The sequence below is a fragment of the Danio rerio genome, chromosome 10 (genome assembly GCF_049306965.1).
Source record: "Danio rerio strain Tuebingen ecotype United States chromosome 10, GRCz12tu, whole genome shotgun sequence".
Lineage (NCBI taxonomy): Eukaryota > Metazoa > Chordata > Actinopteri > Cypriniformes > Danionidae > Danio > Danio rerio.
The window spans coordinates 45,013,063-45,028,830 of NC_133185.1; the positions used below are offsets into that span (position 1 = coordinate 45,013,063).

Consider the following 15,768-nt stretch of genomic DNA (forward strand, 5'->3'; position numbering starts at 1 on the left):
GGCGCGCAGCGAATTCAGCCGCGGGTGACTCCAGAGGAGCAGACGGCGGGCGAGCTGAGACATGCGGCGAGAGCGCATACCCCCCATGCGGTTGATATACGCCGCCGCCGCCGTACTGTCCGTCCTGACCAGCACGTGTTGCCGCTCCAGCACCGGTAAAAAGCGGTGGAGAGCGAGGAACACTGCCAACAGCTCTAGGCGATTGATATGCCAATGCAGCTGGGCACCCTTCCAGAGACCCGCAGCCGCATGCCCGCAACACACGGCCCCCTAACCCGTGTTGGAAGCGTCTGTTGAAACAACAACATGGCTGGACGCCTGTCCTAGAGGCACACCGGCCTGTAGGAACGAGGTGTCGTTCCAAGGGCTGAGGGCGCGGCGACACAGCGCAGTAACCGAGACCCGGTGTGTGCCCGCGTGCCATGCGCGTCTGGGGACCCGATCGTGAAGCCAGTGCTGAAGTGGTCTCATATGGAGCCACCCGAGCGGCGTGACGGCGGCTGCGGATGCCATATGCCCCAGGAGCCTCTGAAAGAACTTCAGTGGGACCACTAGTTTGCTGTCGAGCTCCCTCAGACAGTTCAGCAACAGGCGAGCGCGTTCCTCGGAGAGGTGCGCTACCATGGTGATCGAGTCCAGCTCCATCCCGAGAAAAGAAATCCTCTGCACGGGGGCGAGTTTGCTCTTTTCTCGGTTGACCTGAAGCCCCAGTAGGCGGAGATGCCGAAGCACCTTGTCCCTGTGCATAATCAATTGCTCCCGCGAGTGGGCTAAAATCAGCCAGTCGTCGAGATAATTGAGTATGCGAATGCCCGCGAGCCGAAGGGGCGCTAGGGCACCCTCCGCGAGTTTGGTGAAGACCCGCGGAGACAGAGAGAGCCCGAAGGGGAGGACCTTGTACTGCCACGCTCGACCCTCGAACGCAAACCGCAGAAATTGGCGGTGGCGTGGAAGAATGGAGACATGGAAATACGCGTCCTTCAGGTCTATGGCTGCAAACCAATCCCGAGGACGAACGCATTGGAGAATGCGCCTCTGCGTGAGCATTCTGAACGGCAGCCTGTGCAGACAGCGGTTCAAAACGCGCAGATCTAGGATTGGCCGTGACCCACCGCTCTTTTTGGGTACGATGAAGTATGGGCTGTAAAACCCACTCTCCATCTCGGCTGGAGGAACCAGCTCGATTGCACCCTTCGCCAGGAGGGCAGCAATCTCCTCTCGCAAGACAGGGGCGGACAGGGGGCTGACCCTGGAGAAATACACGCCCGTAAACTTGGGGGGCCGTTTCGCGAACTGAATCGCGTAACCGAGTCTGATTGTGCGTATGAGCCACCGCGAGGGGCTGGCCCGCGCTAACCAGGCAGGCAGAGCCCTCGCTAATGGAGTCATCGCTACAATCGCTGACGTACCAGCGGTGGGGCAGCGCGGAGTGGGTGTGCTGATCCGGGAAGCACGAGGGTCCCGCGGAAGAGCTGGAGGAGAGCGATTCGCTCTGGCTCCGCACCCTGACTCCTGAGAGGGGGCTGGAGGGCTGAGGGAAGGGAGACCGTCCCCCCAGCGCTCGTGAGCCACTGGCGAAGCACGTAGAGTCTGCGAGCCGGAAGGCAGCGCGTCCCGGACTGGCAGAACTCGTGCAGTCACATCCGGGGAAGGGAAAAAGTGCTCTTTTACTGATGTTTTGGTGGCACTGAAAAGTACCGTTGTTATCGGGGCCCCGCCCTCCAGCGGGGAAAGAGCAAGTTTCCTCTTCTCCGGATGGCCTGTCTCAGGGACGCTTCGTGGTCCGTTTACCGGACTTAACGGCGCCCTGGGCAGGAGGGGCTGCCTGCTTTCGAGGTGAACGCCGCGCCTCGGCGAGGAACAGCGGAAGTGGATGGCTCGGCGGGCGGAGCGGGCTTACGGCCACGCCGATAGATGACATTGCCCATCGCATCCGACTGCTCTTTCACCGCCTTGAATTCCTGGGTGAATTCACCGACGGTGTCGCCGAACAGGCCAGCCTGGGATATGGGCGAGTCAAGAAAGCGAACTTTGTCAACGTCGCGCATATCGGCCAGGTTTAGCCAGAGGTGGCGTTCCTGAACCACAAGTGTGGACATCGTCCTCCCCAGCGCACACGCGGCGGACTTAGTAGTCCGAAGAGCATAGTCGGTCGCGGTGCGCAGCTCATGTAATAAGCTTGGGTTGGACCCGCCCTCGTGCAGCTCGGCCAGCGCCTGCGCTTGGTAGCGCTGGTAGGTGGCCATCGCGTGCAAAGCAGAAGCAGCCTGGCCCGCAGCCTTATAAGCTCTGGCTCCGAGGGAGGCAGACAACCTACAGGCTTTGGACGGGAGGCGGGGCAAACCCCGCCACGTAGAGGCGCCGCGCGGACAAAGATTGACCGCGATAGCGCGCTCCACTGACGGAATCGCCTCATACCCCCTGGCAGCTCCGCCGTCAAGGGCGGTGAGGGCGGAGGCACACGCAGCACGGGCAGAGAAAGGTGCCCTCCAAGACTGCGTGAGCCTACTGTGCACTTCCGGGAAGAAGGGGACGAGAGGCTTCGAAGGCTTCGCCTTCTGGTCCTCTACGTAGCACCCATCTAGTCGGTCCGGCCGCGGAGCTGGGGGATAAACCATCTCCAACCCCACGGCCGAAGCAGCCCGGGAAAGCACGGCTAACATGTCCGCTTCAGGATCCGATTTGACAGCGCTCACCTGCCCGGAGGGGGCGAGCGGGTCCGGATCTTCGTCGGACAGTGAAAGCCCACCCTCCGATGCCGCGGAGGACATCTGATCTCCGGTGTCAGCGAGTGTGAGAGCTACCATCTGGTTAGACGGATCACTCTCACCACCCGAAGCTTGGATGGAGCACCGTGAGGAGCGAGAGGTCCGCGAGCCCGTGGGCGGCGGATTATCTCCCGCTGAAACCCTCAGATCTGCCCGAGCGCCCGCTGCTTTTTTAGAACAGGAGGCAACTGGGGTGGCTCGCTCTCTTGCGAAAGTTAGCCGCGATCTTAGCTGTGCAACGGTCATGGCATCGCAATGACGACATGAACCGCCCGCGAGCACCGCATTAACATGCTGGACCCCCAAACATGCAATGCAGTGATCGTGTCCATCATCCGGAGCCAGGAAACCCCCGCATCCAGAAACGCACAGTCGGAGCGCCATCCTGAAAAGGACGTGCTGCACGACTGTGTTGCTCTTTTAGGAAAGTTGCAACTATACGCACCGCTCTGGAGGACCGGACCCAAAGAACCGCAGGCAAGGGAGTAACCCAGCTCGACCGTCTGCCACCGCGAAGACCCATTCTGGACCGGGAGACACACTCGTTCGCTCTGAAGTGCTGATCAGCAAGAGGAACCCTCATCGACTCACTCAGAAAGGATCTGAAGCGAAAAGGATGGCGTCTGCTGGCTTCAGGTGTGCTTATATGCTGAGATAATTGCAGATGTCGCACACCTGCGCAAGCTTACGCTGCCAATTAATTTCATTCATTGGCCCGTTCAATACTCTCCAGACAAGCGGCTTCTGATCCGAATCCTCCCAATGCGTGGATTTTACAAATCAAATCCACTTATAGTGCTGAAGTTCCCCCCGAAGGGGAACTGGTTGGGACACACTTAGCAGCAACAACTGCAATCAAGCATTTTCGATAGCTTCCAATGAGTCTGTTATCCTAATGATACACAGAGCATCTTTTTAAGCAAGGTTGCTGGGCAACTTTAGGAAATAATACCATAAATGGACAACAAATTGCTCATTCTTATTAGTACAGTAGCCAAGTAACATTGCTCAAAAAGTTGCCCTGTGCATCATCAGCATTGCAGTCTCTATCTTATGGTGGAGTCATGAACACTCACCTTAAATGAGGCAGGTGAGGCCTGCAGTTCATTGTCGGGTCGCTGCACTCTTGGTGTAATTTTGTTACATTTCCTGAGAAGGTTCTAAACTTTTCTATGTTTTGCCTTTTGCAGATTTAGGGCCCTATCATACACCCGGCGCAGTGTGGCGCAAGACGCGGTGCAATAGTCTTTTGCTACTTTAAGCTCGGCGCAAGGGGCATTTTGAGGTGTTGCGCCACACTGTTTAAATAGCTAATTAATTTGCGCTCATATGTGCGCCCATAGGTGTTCTAGTCTAAAAAAGCAGGCGTGTTTTGGCGCATTGCTATTTTGAGAAACTGTAAATAGTCTGTTCTTTATACCAGAGCAAACTCGGTCTATTGTCTGGCGCAAAGTGCGCCTGGCTTACACACTACACACAAGATGTAGAGCAATACGCAAATATCTTTACATATGACAAAGATATAATATATTAAGGATGTATATAATAAGGATATATATATATGATATACATATAAATTATTAAAATATTACAAAACATATTAATTTCTAGCCTTCATGAATTTAAAAACCACTGCCTTACTTTCTTCATCTCGGGAGGCTTTTTCAGTTCATTTAATTTGCTTTTGTATAATGTTATTATTATTAGCAGTATTATTTATTATATCCATATTTATATTTGTTTTATTAAAAACAAGCTTAGATTCGTCCACCTATCAGGTTTTAGACCATATGGGGCATAGCAGGTGTGTTTGGAAATAACTCAGTATTTTGACCACACTTTGTTATTATTGTTCATTTATTCGTTTGCTGGAAATTAGATCTGAATTTAGAAATAGTTTTGAAACAAATCTTTGCGCTTAACAAACAAAAATAATTATTTATAGGCAAATTGATGTCTGTGCGGTAAGGTTTCCCTATTGTGACGACCCCAGGACTTCATTATGGATGTGGCAGATCCTGATTGGGTGCCTGGTTGTCACCAATTGCCTCAAACCATATAAAAGGGTTTTGAGTGCTAGCTTCTGGAGGACGGTGAGGCTACGGGCCGTCCTCGTGTTCAGATCATCCCTTCATTTCTGCAACCTTATGGTTTTGTTTAGCATTATTTATTTGTGTAGTTAAAGTAGTTATTTTCTCTATTTTTCCCCTAGACGTTTGTTTGTTGATTTGTTGTTCTATTTAGTTTTATGTATAATAAATAAGTTGCATATACATTCTTTTGTTGTCCGAACTCTTTTATGTTGCGACTCAAACGAGGGGGTCGTAACATAAAATTGGGCGCTCGTCCGGATAATATAACTACACATAAGGTAATGCATTTTGTTTGTGTTCACCAATGTAAATGAGTAGACTTCAGGTAGTTAGAGTGTTCTCAGCTGGGTTTGTAATCCTTCCATCGAGACACTATTTGTTATTTTAGTTTGTTATTTTGCCTTTTTTATTTTTGAAGGTTATTCTGGATGGAGATTATTAAGTCTCTGTCGGGGGTACGCATCGGGCTTTTGGCTATGCCAATTGTCCTCGAGCTTAGCGTTTAAAAGCCGCCCCGAGTCCGGTACACCTTTGAAGATTAGGTAGGTTAAGTTAGTTATTTTTCGTGTAGGTAGGAACTGAAGTCTCTCATTTTCATTCTTTTCATAAGGTGACACTTTGTTTTTTTCCGTATTTGTTAATTACGATGCCCTCCGATTAATAGAGTAACTATAGTTTATAGTAATCTCTTATAACGGTGAGTTTTTGTAAACTGAGCGCGTCTGCTGTTATTGTTCCTGGCGAAGTGGCTGATGGGATTTGTAGTTGTTAGGCGCTAGTTTCACGTGCGCTTCAGTGTGTGCGCGCTTTGTTGTTGTTGTTAGAGCGTTTGCTGTTGGCAGTCATGTCGTCTTCATCAATTATTGAAGATTTCTTTGCATTTCCTTTGGAGATACTACTGGAGAGATGTACGAAGGAGGAACTGTTGCTGATCGCGGAGCGTTTTGATATTGATGTAACGAGTAATGACAAGAAACTCAAGGAAACGCTGATGAAAGCTGTGAAGAGCGCACTTTGTGAACGCGGCGTTTTAGAGGTAAGAGCTCCTATTATTCCTGATGAGTCTGTATCGTCTCCTGTTTGTAGTGTCGATCTAAATGCAAAGTTTAGTGAAATGTCGTTGCAAGAAAAACAGCTGTGTGTTGATGCGGAAAAATTTAGAGCCGAGCGTGATGTTTGTGCTTTGAAAGAGAAAGAGTTGGAGAATGATTTTGAAGTAAAGAAAATGCAACAACAGTTAGAAATGCGGAAAATGGAGTTGGAGTTGCAGAAAGAGCGAGAGGAAAGAGAGTTTCAATTGCGAAAACTTGAGCTGGAATTGAAATTAAAATCACATCAAGCTCCTGTAATTTCAGCTGCTGAGTCAAATGTGTTTGATGTACACAAAAACATTAGGCTAGTGCCGCCGTTTTTGGAGAGGGAAGTAGAGAAATACTTTCAGCATTTTGAACGTGTTGCAGAGTCATTAAAGTGGCCAAAGACTTTTTGGACATTATTATTGCAGTGCGTGTTGATAGGGAGAGCACAGGATGTGTATTCAGCGTTGACTACAGAGCAAAGTAGCGATTATGAGATTGTGAAGTCCGCTATTTTACAAGCTTATGAATTAGCACCTGAGGCTTATCGACAAAAATTCAGAACTCATTTTAAATCTGAGAAAAGCACTTTTCTTGAGTTTGCTAGAGAGAAAGAAAATCTGTTTGACCGCTGGTGCTCATCTGTAAAAATTAAATCTAAGGAGGAGCTTAGAGAGCTCATTCTTCTTGAAGAGTTTAAGTGCTGTGTCCCAAATGCTGTGGCCATGTATCTTAATGAGCATAAAGTGACTAAACTGTCTGAGGCTGCACTTATGGCAGATGAATTTACTCTCACTCACCAGAATACTGCTCATGTAAATGATATGAGTAGATTAAAGCTGAATTCTATGAGTAAAAGTAAAAAGATGCTTTCACGTCAGCATGTTGTGTCAGTTCCTGCTGAAAATGTTTCACTCACACGTCAAAAAGGTGAAATTATTTGTTTTTATTGTAAAAAACAAGGACATAAAATTTCTGACTGTGCTATTTTAAAAAAGAAAGATAAATCTGTTAAACCTGTTGGTTTGATTTCAAAAGTGAATCACAATGTTAGCACTAAGCAGATTGAGAAAATAAATATCAGTGAAATGGAGGATAAGACCAGTGTGGATTTTGGGCCATTCATTACTGATGGTAGTGTTTCTTTGCCTGACTCTGATGAATTTGTTCCTGTTCGTATTCTTCGTGATACAGGTGCTGGACAGTCATTTTTGATGCAAGGACTTTTGCCTTTGTCTGAACGTACTGCTACTGGGTCTCATGTGCTGGTCAGAGGGCTTGAAATGAGCTACATGGAAGTTCCATTGCACCACATTCACCTTAACTCCAAACTTGTAACAGGTGATGTAGTTGTAGGAGTTCGTGCTAACCTTCCTATTCCTGGTGTCACCTTTATACTTGGAAATGACTTGGCTGGTGGTAATGTGTGGGAGAAACCTGATGGTGAAATTTCACCTGTAGTGTTTCCTTCTGTTGAAGGATTGAATAAGCCTCCTGACTGTTCTGATTTGTTCCCAGCATGTGCAGTAACTCGAGCGATGACTAAGAGAGGAGTGTTGGATGAGACAGGAAGTGTTCTTAGTGATACTTTTATTTCATCTACAGACTCTTCACTAGAGCCTGGTACTGTGAACACCACTACTGTAGATGAAGAGACTCCTGTGCACAATATTACATCTGTTGATGCACATATTGAAAAGCCCGTTTCACTTTCTGAAAGTCCACCTTGTGATGCTAATGCTAACACTTGTTTGTTATCTCCACTTCATAGTGTGACTCGAGCTGAGCTGATAAAAGCCCAGCATGCGGATGAAGCTGTTCAGGAGATGTTTTCCTTAGTCGGTGCTGGTGGAGAAAACAAAGTCTCCACGTCTTATATTCTTCGGGATGGGTTGCTTTGCAGACAACAGCCTATGTCTTCTGACTCTTCTCTTGATCCTAGGATCCAAATTGTGGTTCCTTCAATTTTTCGTCATGATGTCTTAAGGCTGTCACACCAAGGCCCTGCTGGTCATACGGGGGTAAGAAAGACATGTGATAGGATTTTGAGGGAATTTTATTGGCCTAGACTCAAGAAAGATGTGACTAAATACATACGGTCTTGTCACAACTGTCAAATGACCGGGAAGCCTAATCAACGTATTCCATTGGCTCCTTTGCAACCCATTGCTGTTTGTACTACCCCTTTTGAACATCTAATCATAGATTGTGTGGGTCCTTTACCCCGATCTAAGGCCGGACATGCTTATTTGCTTACTGTAATGTGCCAGTCTACACGCTATCCTACAGCTTATCCATTGAGATCGATCACAACAAAATCTATTTTAAAGGCTTTGACAAATTTCATGTCTATCTTTGGTATTCCAAAAACAATTCAGTCTGATCAAGGTTCAAATTTTATGTCCCGACAATTTTCAAAAGTTCTACAACAACTAAAAGTTAAACACAATATCTCAAGTGCTTATCATCCTCAGAGTCAGGGAGGTTTAGAAAGGTTCCACCAGACTCTTAAGTCACTTTTGAGATCCTATTGTGTTGAACTTGATTGTGACTGGGAGGAAGGACTTCCTTGGATATTGTTGGCTATTCGTGAAGTTGTTCAGGAGAGCACTGGTTTTAGCCCCAATGAGTTGGTGTTCGGACACACAGTCCGAGGCCCGATTGCTGTTTTAGCCGATGAATGGAACATCACTGATCCACCTGAGAATGTTCTAGATTATGTCAGTGGTTTTCGCTATCGACTTTATGAAGCTCGAGCTATCGCTTTGCGAAAACTAGGTAAGTCTCAGGAAAAGATGCAGAGGTTGTTTGATCGCAAAGTTAAACTTCGAAGTTTTCAGGTTGGCGATAAAGTTTTAGCATTGCTTCCTGTTTTGAGTAGTCCGTTTCAGGCTAGGTTTAGTGGACCATACACCATAGTAAAGTGTTACACGAATAACAACTATCTTTTAAGTACACCTGATCGACGAAAAAAAGTACAGGTTTGCCATGTTAACTTGCTGAAGCCATACTTGAGCCCTGTTTCATCTCTTTCAGTACATGTCGTGACCTCCGATCTTGACTCCAGTGTTTCAGGAGCTTCTGTGGACATGACTACTGATCTGGATGAAAAGAGTGGTCCTTCACGAGGAGTTGTGGAAGGACGCCTGAATAATTCGGAATTTCTTGTTAATCTCTCTCATCATCTGTCTCATTTGTGCGAACCAGAGAAGACCAGTATCATTGAGTTGGTAAATTCATTCCCTTCTATCTTTTCTGATGTTCCTACTCAAACTCATGTCATTCAACATGACATTGATGTTGGGATGGCTTCACCTGTAAAACAACATCCATATCGGGTGAATCCTGTTAAAAGGAAACTCCTTGAGAAAGAAGTGGAATATTTGCTTGCTCACCGATTAGCAGAACCCAGTTTTAGTTCGTGGAGCTCCCCCTGCATTCTAGTGACTAAATCAGATCAATCTTATCGGTTTTGTACTGATTATAGGAAGCTCAATTCACTTACAAAACCTGATTGTTTTCCTTTACCCAGAATCGATGATTGTGTAGATCGGGTAGGATCTGCACAGTTTGTGAGTAAGTTTGATCTTTTAAAAGGATATTGGCAAGTGCCGTTAACATCTCGTGCTAAGGAATTGTCTGCTTTTATTACACCAGACAGTTTCCTACAGTACACAGTTATGCCTTTTGGAGTTCGAAATGCTCCAGCGACTTTTCAACGTCTGGTAAATCGAGTGTTATCAGGGATGCAGGGATGTGAAGCCTACCTGGATGATGTTGTGCTGTACAGTTCTACTTGGTCAGAACATCTAGCACAAATTAGAGAACTGTTTGAACGTTTAGCTAAAGCTAACTTGACTGTTAATCTTGCCAAGTGTGAGTTTGGTAAGGCTACAGTGACTTATTTGGGTAAGGTGGTTGGCAGAGGGTGCGTTCGTCCTATTACTGCTAAAGTTGAAGCCATCTCTAGTTTTCCCACTCCCACTACTCGTCGTGAGTTAAGGCGTTTTCTCGGAATGGTGGGTTACTATAGAGGTTTTTGTAAGAATTTTGCAGATGTTGTTGCCCCTCTGACAGATTTATTGAGCCCAAAAAGACCTTTCCATTGGTCAGTGCAGTGTCAATGTGCTTTTGATAATGCTAAATCTCTTTTAGCTAATGCTCCGGTGTTGACTGCACCAAACTTTGAGAAACCTTTTCTTCTAGCGGTGGACGCTAGTGCTTTTGGTGCTGGTGCAGTTCTTCTTCAGGAAGATGACAAAGGAGTTGAGCATCCAGTCAGTTATTTTTCAAAAAAATTCAATTGTCATCAGCAGGTCTATTCCACAGTGGAAAAAGAGGCTTTAGCTCTTGTGTTGGCTGTTCAACACTTTGAGGTCTATTTGAGTTCAGTTTGTGGTCCTATTGTCATCTATACAGACCATAATCCTTTAACTTTCTTGGATTGAATGCGTGGAAAGAACCAGCGGATTATGAGATGGAGCCTTATATTGCAACCATTCTCTCTGCTGATTAAACATATTCGTGGCAAAGACAACTTGATTGCTGACGCTCTCTCAAGAGTGTAAAATGTCCCATTAGGTTGGGCATATCTTTTGTTTGTCTTTCTCTCTCTCTCTCTCTCTCTCTCTCTCTCTCTCTCTCTCTCGATTCTGTCTCTTTCTCATTTTCTATCTCTAGTCTTTACTCTGATTTCCTAGGGCCCAGGAGTCGGGGAGAAAACTGGAGTGAGATTTATGGAGATGAGTACTCCTGTTATTGTAAATTTCAATTTAGTTGGTTTATGTTCTGTTTGTTCCACTAGTTGTTTTTGTCGGTTCTTTAGGGAACCTCCTTTTGGAGTGGGAGGTGTGACGACCCCAGGACTTCATTATGGATGTGGCAGATCCTGATTGGGTGCCTGGTTGTCACCAATTGCCTCAAACCATATAAAAGGGTTTTGAGTGCTAGCTTCTGGAGGACGGTGAGGCTACGGGCCGTCCTCGTGTTCAGATCATCCCTTCATTTCTGCAACCTTATGGTTTTGTTTAGCATTATTTATTTGTGTAGTTAAAGTAGTTATTTTCTCTATTTTTCCCCTAGACGTTTGTTTGTTGATTTGTTGTTCTATTTAGTTTTATGTATAATAAATAAGTTGCATATACATTCTTTTGTTGTCCGAACTCTTTTATGTTGCGACTCAAACGAGGGGGTCGTAACACTATCCACGAGAGCAAAAGAGAAAGTGAACTTACTTTACGTCATGTTAATAGCAATGCGCTTATGGCGCGACACAGCTGGCTATTAAATGTAATGGGAGATGAGACTCTGATTGGTTTATTCTCAAAACACACCTATAACTCATTAAGAAAATAAACTCAACCCTTTTAGACCATGCACCACTGCGCAAAGCGGATTTTCCCGTCCTTAAATTAACAAAAATGCATTCTGACAGGCCCTGAAAGCTTTTGCGTCCTGCGTTTTGCGCTCTGCACATGCACCGTCAAAACAGAGCCCAATGACTTTCTCTGTGGTTTGCTTCAGTCTCAATGCTTTAGAAATGGCTTTAGAACCTTTTTTTCCTGACTGATAGATCTCAGTTATTATCTTTCTCAATTGTTTTTGATGTCTGATGTGCATGATGTCGGGCTTTTGGGAATCTTTTGGTCTACTTCACTTTGTCAGGCAGGTCCTATTTAAGAGATTTCACTCTAAGGGAAACACTCTTTTTCCACAAAGGGCTGTGTGGTTTTAGATTTTGTTTCCTTTTGATATTAAAAGCATTCACTTTTAAAATGCATGGTGTGTTTACTTGTGTTATCTGTGACTAATATTTAAATTTGTTACATGATCTGAAACATTAAAGTGTAACAAACAAGCAAAAAAAATAAATAAAATTAGTAAGAGTTTTTTCACACCACTGTATATATTTATTTTAACTATTGGAAGTACAAATATTTACATGTGGGTTCAAATATGTTCAATTATGTTTTGCATTAGATATAAATATATGGTTGAAATCAAAATTATTATTAGCCCGCCATAATGTTTTTTTTTGTTTTGTTTTTTTTTTTTCAAAGATTTTCCATGTTATGTTAAACAGCAAGGACATTTTCACAGTATTTCCTATTATATATATATTTTCTTCTGGAGAAAGGCTTGTTTGTTGTAGTTTGGATGGATTTAAAAGCAGTTTTTAAATTAAAATAAAATTAAAGTCAATATTATTAGCCATCTTTAAATACTTTTTTTTAATTGGCTACAGAACAAAACACTTTTGTCCAATAACCCGTTTAATTACCCAACTTGCCTAGTTAACTTAATTAACCGAGTTAAGCTTTTAAATTGCACTTTAAGCTGAATACTAGTATTTGCAAAAGGACAAATCAAATATTATGTACTGTCATCATGGCAAAGATAAACTAAATTAGTTATTTAATTAGAAATGTGTTAAAAAATATTCTCTCTATTAAACAACACTTGAGAAATATTTCAAAAAAGAAAGAAGGCTAATCATTTTGACTTCAACTTGTAGGTGTCCATCTATTAGCTCAATGACGAAACTAACAGCATGGTCGAAGGTTTAATGCATGTAAGCCTTTTCTAGTGCTTATGAAAAGAATTGTATAATTTATTAGAATTTATTTATATTAATTTATTAGCTCCGAATTCAATCTGACTCCAATTTAAATGATCCTAAAATTTAGATAATATTTCTAATTGTAAGAACGGATCACATTCATCATTTATGATTTAATTTAGAGTTTTGATATTTTCTGAGGTCCGATATTCTAATTGTACGTTCATTAGGGACCAACGTCGCTCAGAGTTCCACGCCCCGGGTTTGCGTTTCTTCTCACGGACAATATGTCGGCACTCTGAAAATAGTCAGAGGATGCAGGATTAACTATATTTGAATAAGCTGGTCGCATTAACGCTTACCTAGTCTTAAAAAAACAGATCCTTAGCCAAGCCCATACAACTTGCTATTCCCAGTGGTCGAATGATTAAAAGGTCTACATGTTATCGGCACGCAATGGCTACGAATAATCAAATGCGCCAATTAAATCAATTTCGATTATGCCGTACGATAAGGGTAACGAGACTCCACATAATCTACTGGATACAATGAATTCGCAAAACTCCAGAATTAATCAAAACTTAAAATTTTATTTGTCAGGTAAAATTGTATTCTGCCAATTACATAATAAATCATCAGGAAGCCAATTCAGAGATGAGACTGTAACAATACAACATCCATTAATCAAAGATAAATCAAAGAGTTAAGAGATGCATACCTGACCACAGAAATACATTGCAGCATAAGTCTCAGAGATGCTGCAATGGGGTGTCTTTTTACAAGATCTCCCCCCGTCCTAAAGCACATCTTACCTTATATACTCAAGTCAAAACAAACAGCCATAAATTCAAGACAATAGAAGTGTCACAGAAACCCTGACCTGGTCAATTTGAGGAATTAACCATCTCTTAGGAGGGAGAGCATCTTATCAAGATCTTATAGAAGTCAAAAACCAAATCAACATATACCAGTAAAATGTTACTGTAAAATTAAGACCACTTTACCAATCACACAGAGACATTTAAAATGATACCAAACATGAATATAGTGATGCAAGATACACCATATTAAAACCTTGAACATTTTATGTGAAATGTGCTCTAATCAGAAGGTAACATAAGGGTCAAGAAGGGGGGTTTAAGTGGAAGGAGAAGGGTGACTTCTTCGCATTACCCCTTGCTGTTGAGTAGCTCTGTTTCTCCAGCCTGTGATTGCATTGTCAACAGTGATTTGAATAGAACAGTGGAACAGTTGGTTTCTTCATCAATTCTCAGATTAAAAAATCCATTGGAACATTGCATCTTGTCTCATGAAATTCCATAACAGTTCTTATGGTCTGATATTTTGGATCCTTACAAACTGTATGGCAAGAAATGAACACATTTGATAAATTTTAAATATTTAGAAATATATGTTGCATATATTTTATATATTATTCTACATGTGAGAATTCCAAAAACTTGTATGTCACATATGTAATTTGAATGCATTGCCATTTATCAGATTTCCATATGGGTTAGCTGCCCGGTTCGGGAAAAAAACCTTGCATGTTGTTCACCAGTGCGTGTTCATGTTCACCAGAATCAGAATCATGTCAAAGCTCAAGGGAAGCTGTAGTGGTTCATGTCTAATCAGAACGATTTCCACCAGATCTCAAAGGAGTCGTGTCCGCTAAAAATGACATCCGAGTGGAGATTGTACATAAGGATCATAACGCAGCCAGAGAGCCGGAAGAGCACAGCAACGTGAAGCAAATGATGGTGAGTTTGCTCTGCTAATCCCCCTCTCCACTTCTCTCTGACTTCCTTTACATCTGGCTAGCATCCGTCTGGTTGTTAAGAGCTCTAATGCAGGTGTAAATTGGCTCCTATGGAGCATCAAAGTCGAGCTGGATGAGTCTGCGTGCTTATGCGTGTGTTTCCAGTCTGAAAGGTCAAATGCTTTTTATCCACTGATTCTGTAGCTCAAACAGTAGATGATTTTTTTTATTTATTTGAGGGTTTTTTTAGGGAACGCTCCACTTTATTTTGAAAATAGGCCTGTTTTAAAACTATCCTGGAGTAAACCTGTTGAGTTTTACCATTTTTTAATCCATTCATCCAATCTCTGTCTGATGGGAGCACTTTTAGCTTAGCTTAGCATAAATCATTGATTCAGATTAGACCATTAGCATCTCGCTCAAAAATTCTCATTTTAAGATTGAATCTTCTGTAGTTACATTGTGTACTAAGACTGGCAGAAATAAAATGTTATTTTCTAAGCTGATTTTGTTATGTTCTAAGCTGGCAAGAACTATACTCTCATTTCAGCACAATAATCAAGAAAATGTACTGCCATACCACACACGGCGCAGGAAAATTGGCTACTTTTTTGTATTCTGTTGTTATCTCGCTACATCAGTCCAGAAAATAACAACTTTTCGATTTCTGTTGGTTTTAGTTACAATGTAACTACAGAAGAGTCAAGCTTTAAATACAGAAGATTTATCGAAACTATGTAGTCATTTTGAGTGAGATGCTAATGGTCTAATCCGATTCATTGATCTATGCTAAGCTAAGCTAAAACTGTTCCCGGCAAACTTGAAGATCGGCTGAATGGATTCAAAATGAGTAAAACTCAACTGTTTAACTCTAGGGGAGATGTAAAATGAGCCTGTTTTTTTTTTTTTTTTTAAAGTGGAGTGTTCCTTTAATAACAATACGTAATATAGGCTATTGCTGATGTATTATTATGTCTTAGAACACATAAGACACACTTTCTCCTCCTGGAGAGAAAAGCATTTGTATAAAATGCAACACATAATACATCATATCATGAACAAGATTAATGAGTGTCAGTGAATTAAGCTCACTCCAAATGCCAATAATTTTGACTTTGAATTTGTACTTGCAAATTGACTACGCCTTTAAGTTATAGGATCAGGTATATACTGTTTATGGAGGGCAAAGTACACAAATCAAGTACTTGAAAAAAAAATCCTGCCAATGCACTGTTAAGTGCTTCTTTTCACTATTACTTGAGTATAAATAGGTGTATAAAAAAAGCAACATTTCTGAATTATGAACCTAGACTTTCTATCAAAAATCTAAATTATATAAAAAAGTTCAATACATTTATAGTTTTTTTTTTTGTTTTGTTTTTAACAGAAGAAATAAACTCTTAACAGGTTTGGAACAATTAGACCCAGCAGGCAAAAGTCGTCAACATGATGTCAGGGACGTTGCACTTTGTTTGGAAATGAAAATTGGGTTGATGTCAGAACCCATTGTCAG

General features: G+C 42.9%; 2 protein-coding genes across 14 annotated transcripts in view; both read left to right on the forward strand.

Moving 5' to 3' along the window:
* kirrel3a (kirre like nephrin family adhesion molecule 3a) overlaps window positions 1–15,768 on the forward strand; it is a 532,195-nt gene that overhangs the window by 504,103 nt on the left and 12,324 nt on the right. For 11 of the 13 annotated variants that reach the window (XM_073915104.1, XM_073915110.1, XM_068224013.2 and 8 more), the window contains one exon: window positions 14,147–14,256. The exons of the other annotated variants lie outside the window; for them this stretch is intronic. In XM_073915104.1, the coding sequence (XP_073771205.1) occupies window positions 14,147–14,256 (110 nt within the window). The remainder of the gene's footprint in view (window positions 1–14,146; window positions 14,257–15,768) is intronic. 13 annotated transcript variants of the gene reach the window in all.
* Window positions 5,656–10,900, forward strand: LOC141376445 (uncharacterized). Its single transcript, XM_073915114.1, has 2 exons — window positions 5,656–7,958; window positions 8,974–10,900. Exons 1-2 carry the CDS (start codon window positions 5,706–5,708, stop codon window positions 8,983–8,985), a joined length of 2,265 nt encoding a protein of 754 aa, XP_073771215.1. The 5' UTR covers window positions 5,656–5,705; the 3' UTR covers window positions 8,986–10,900.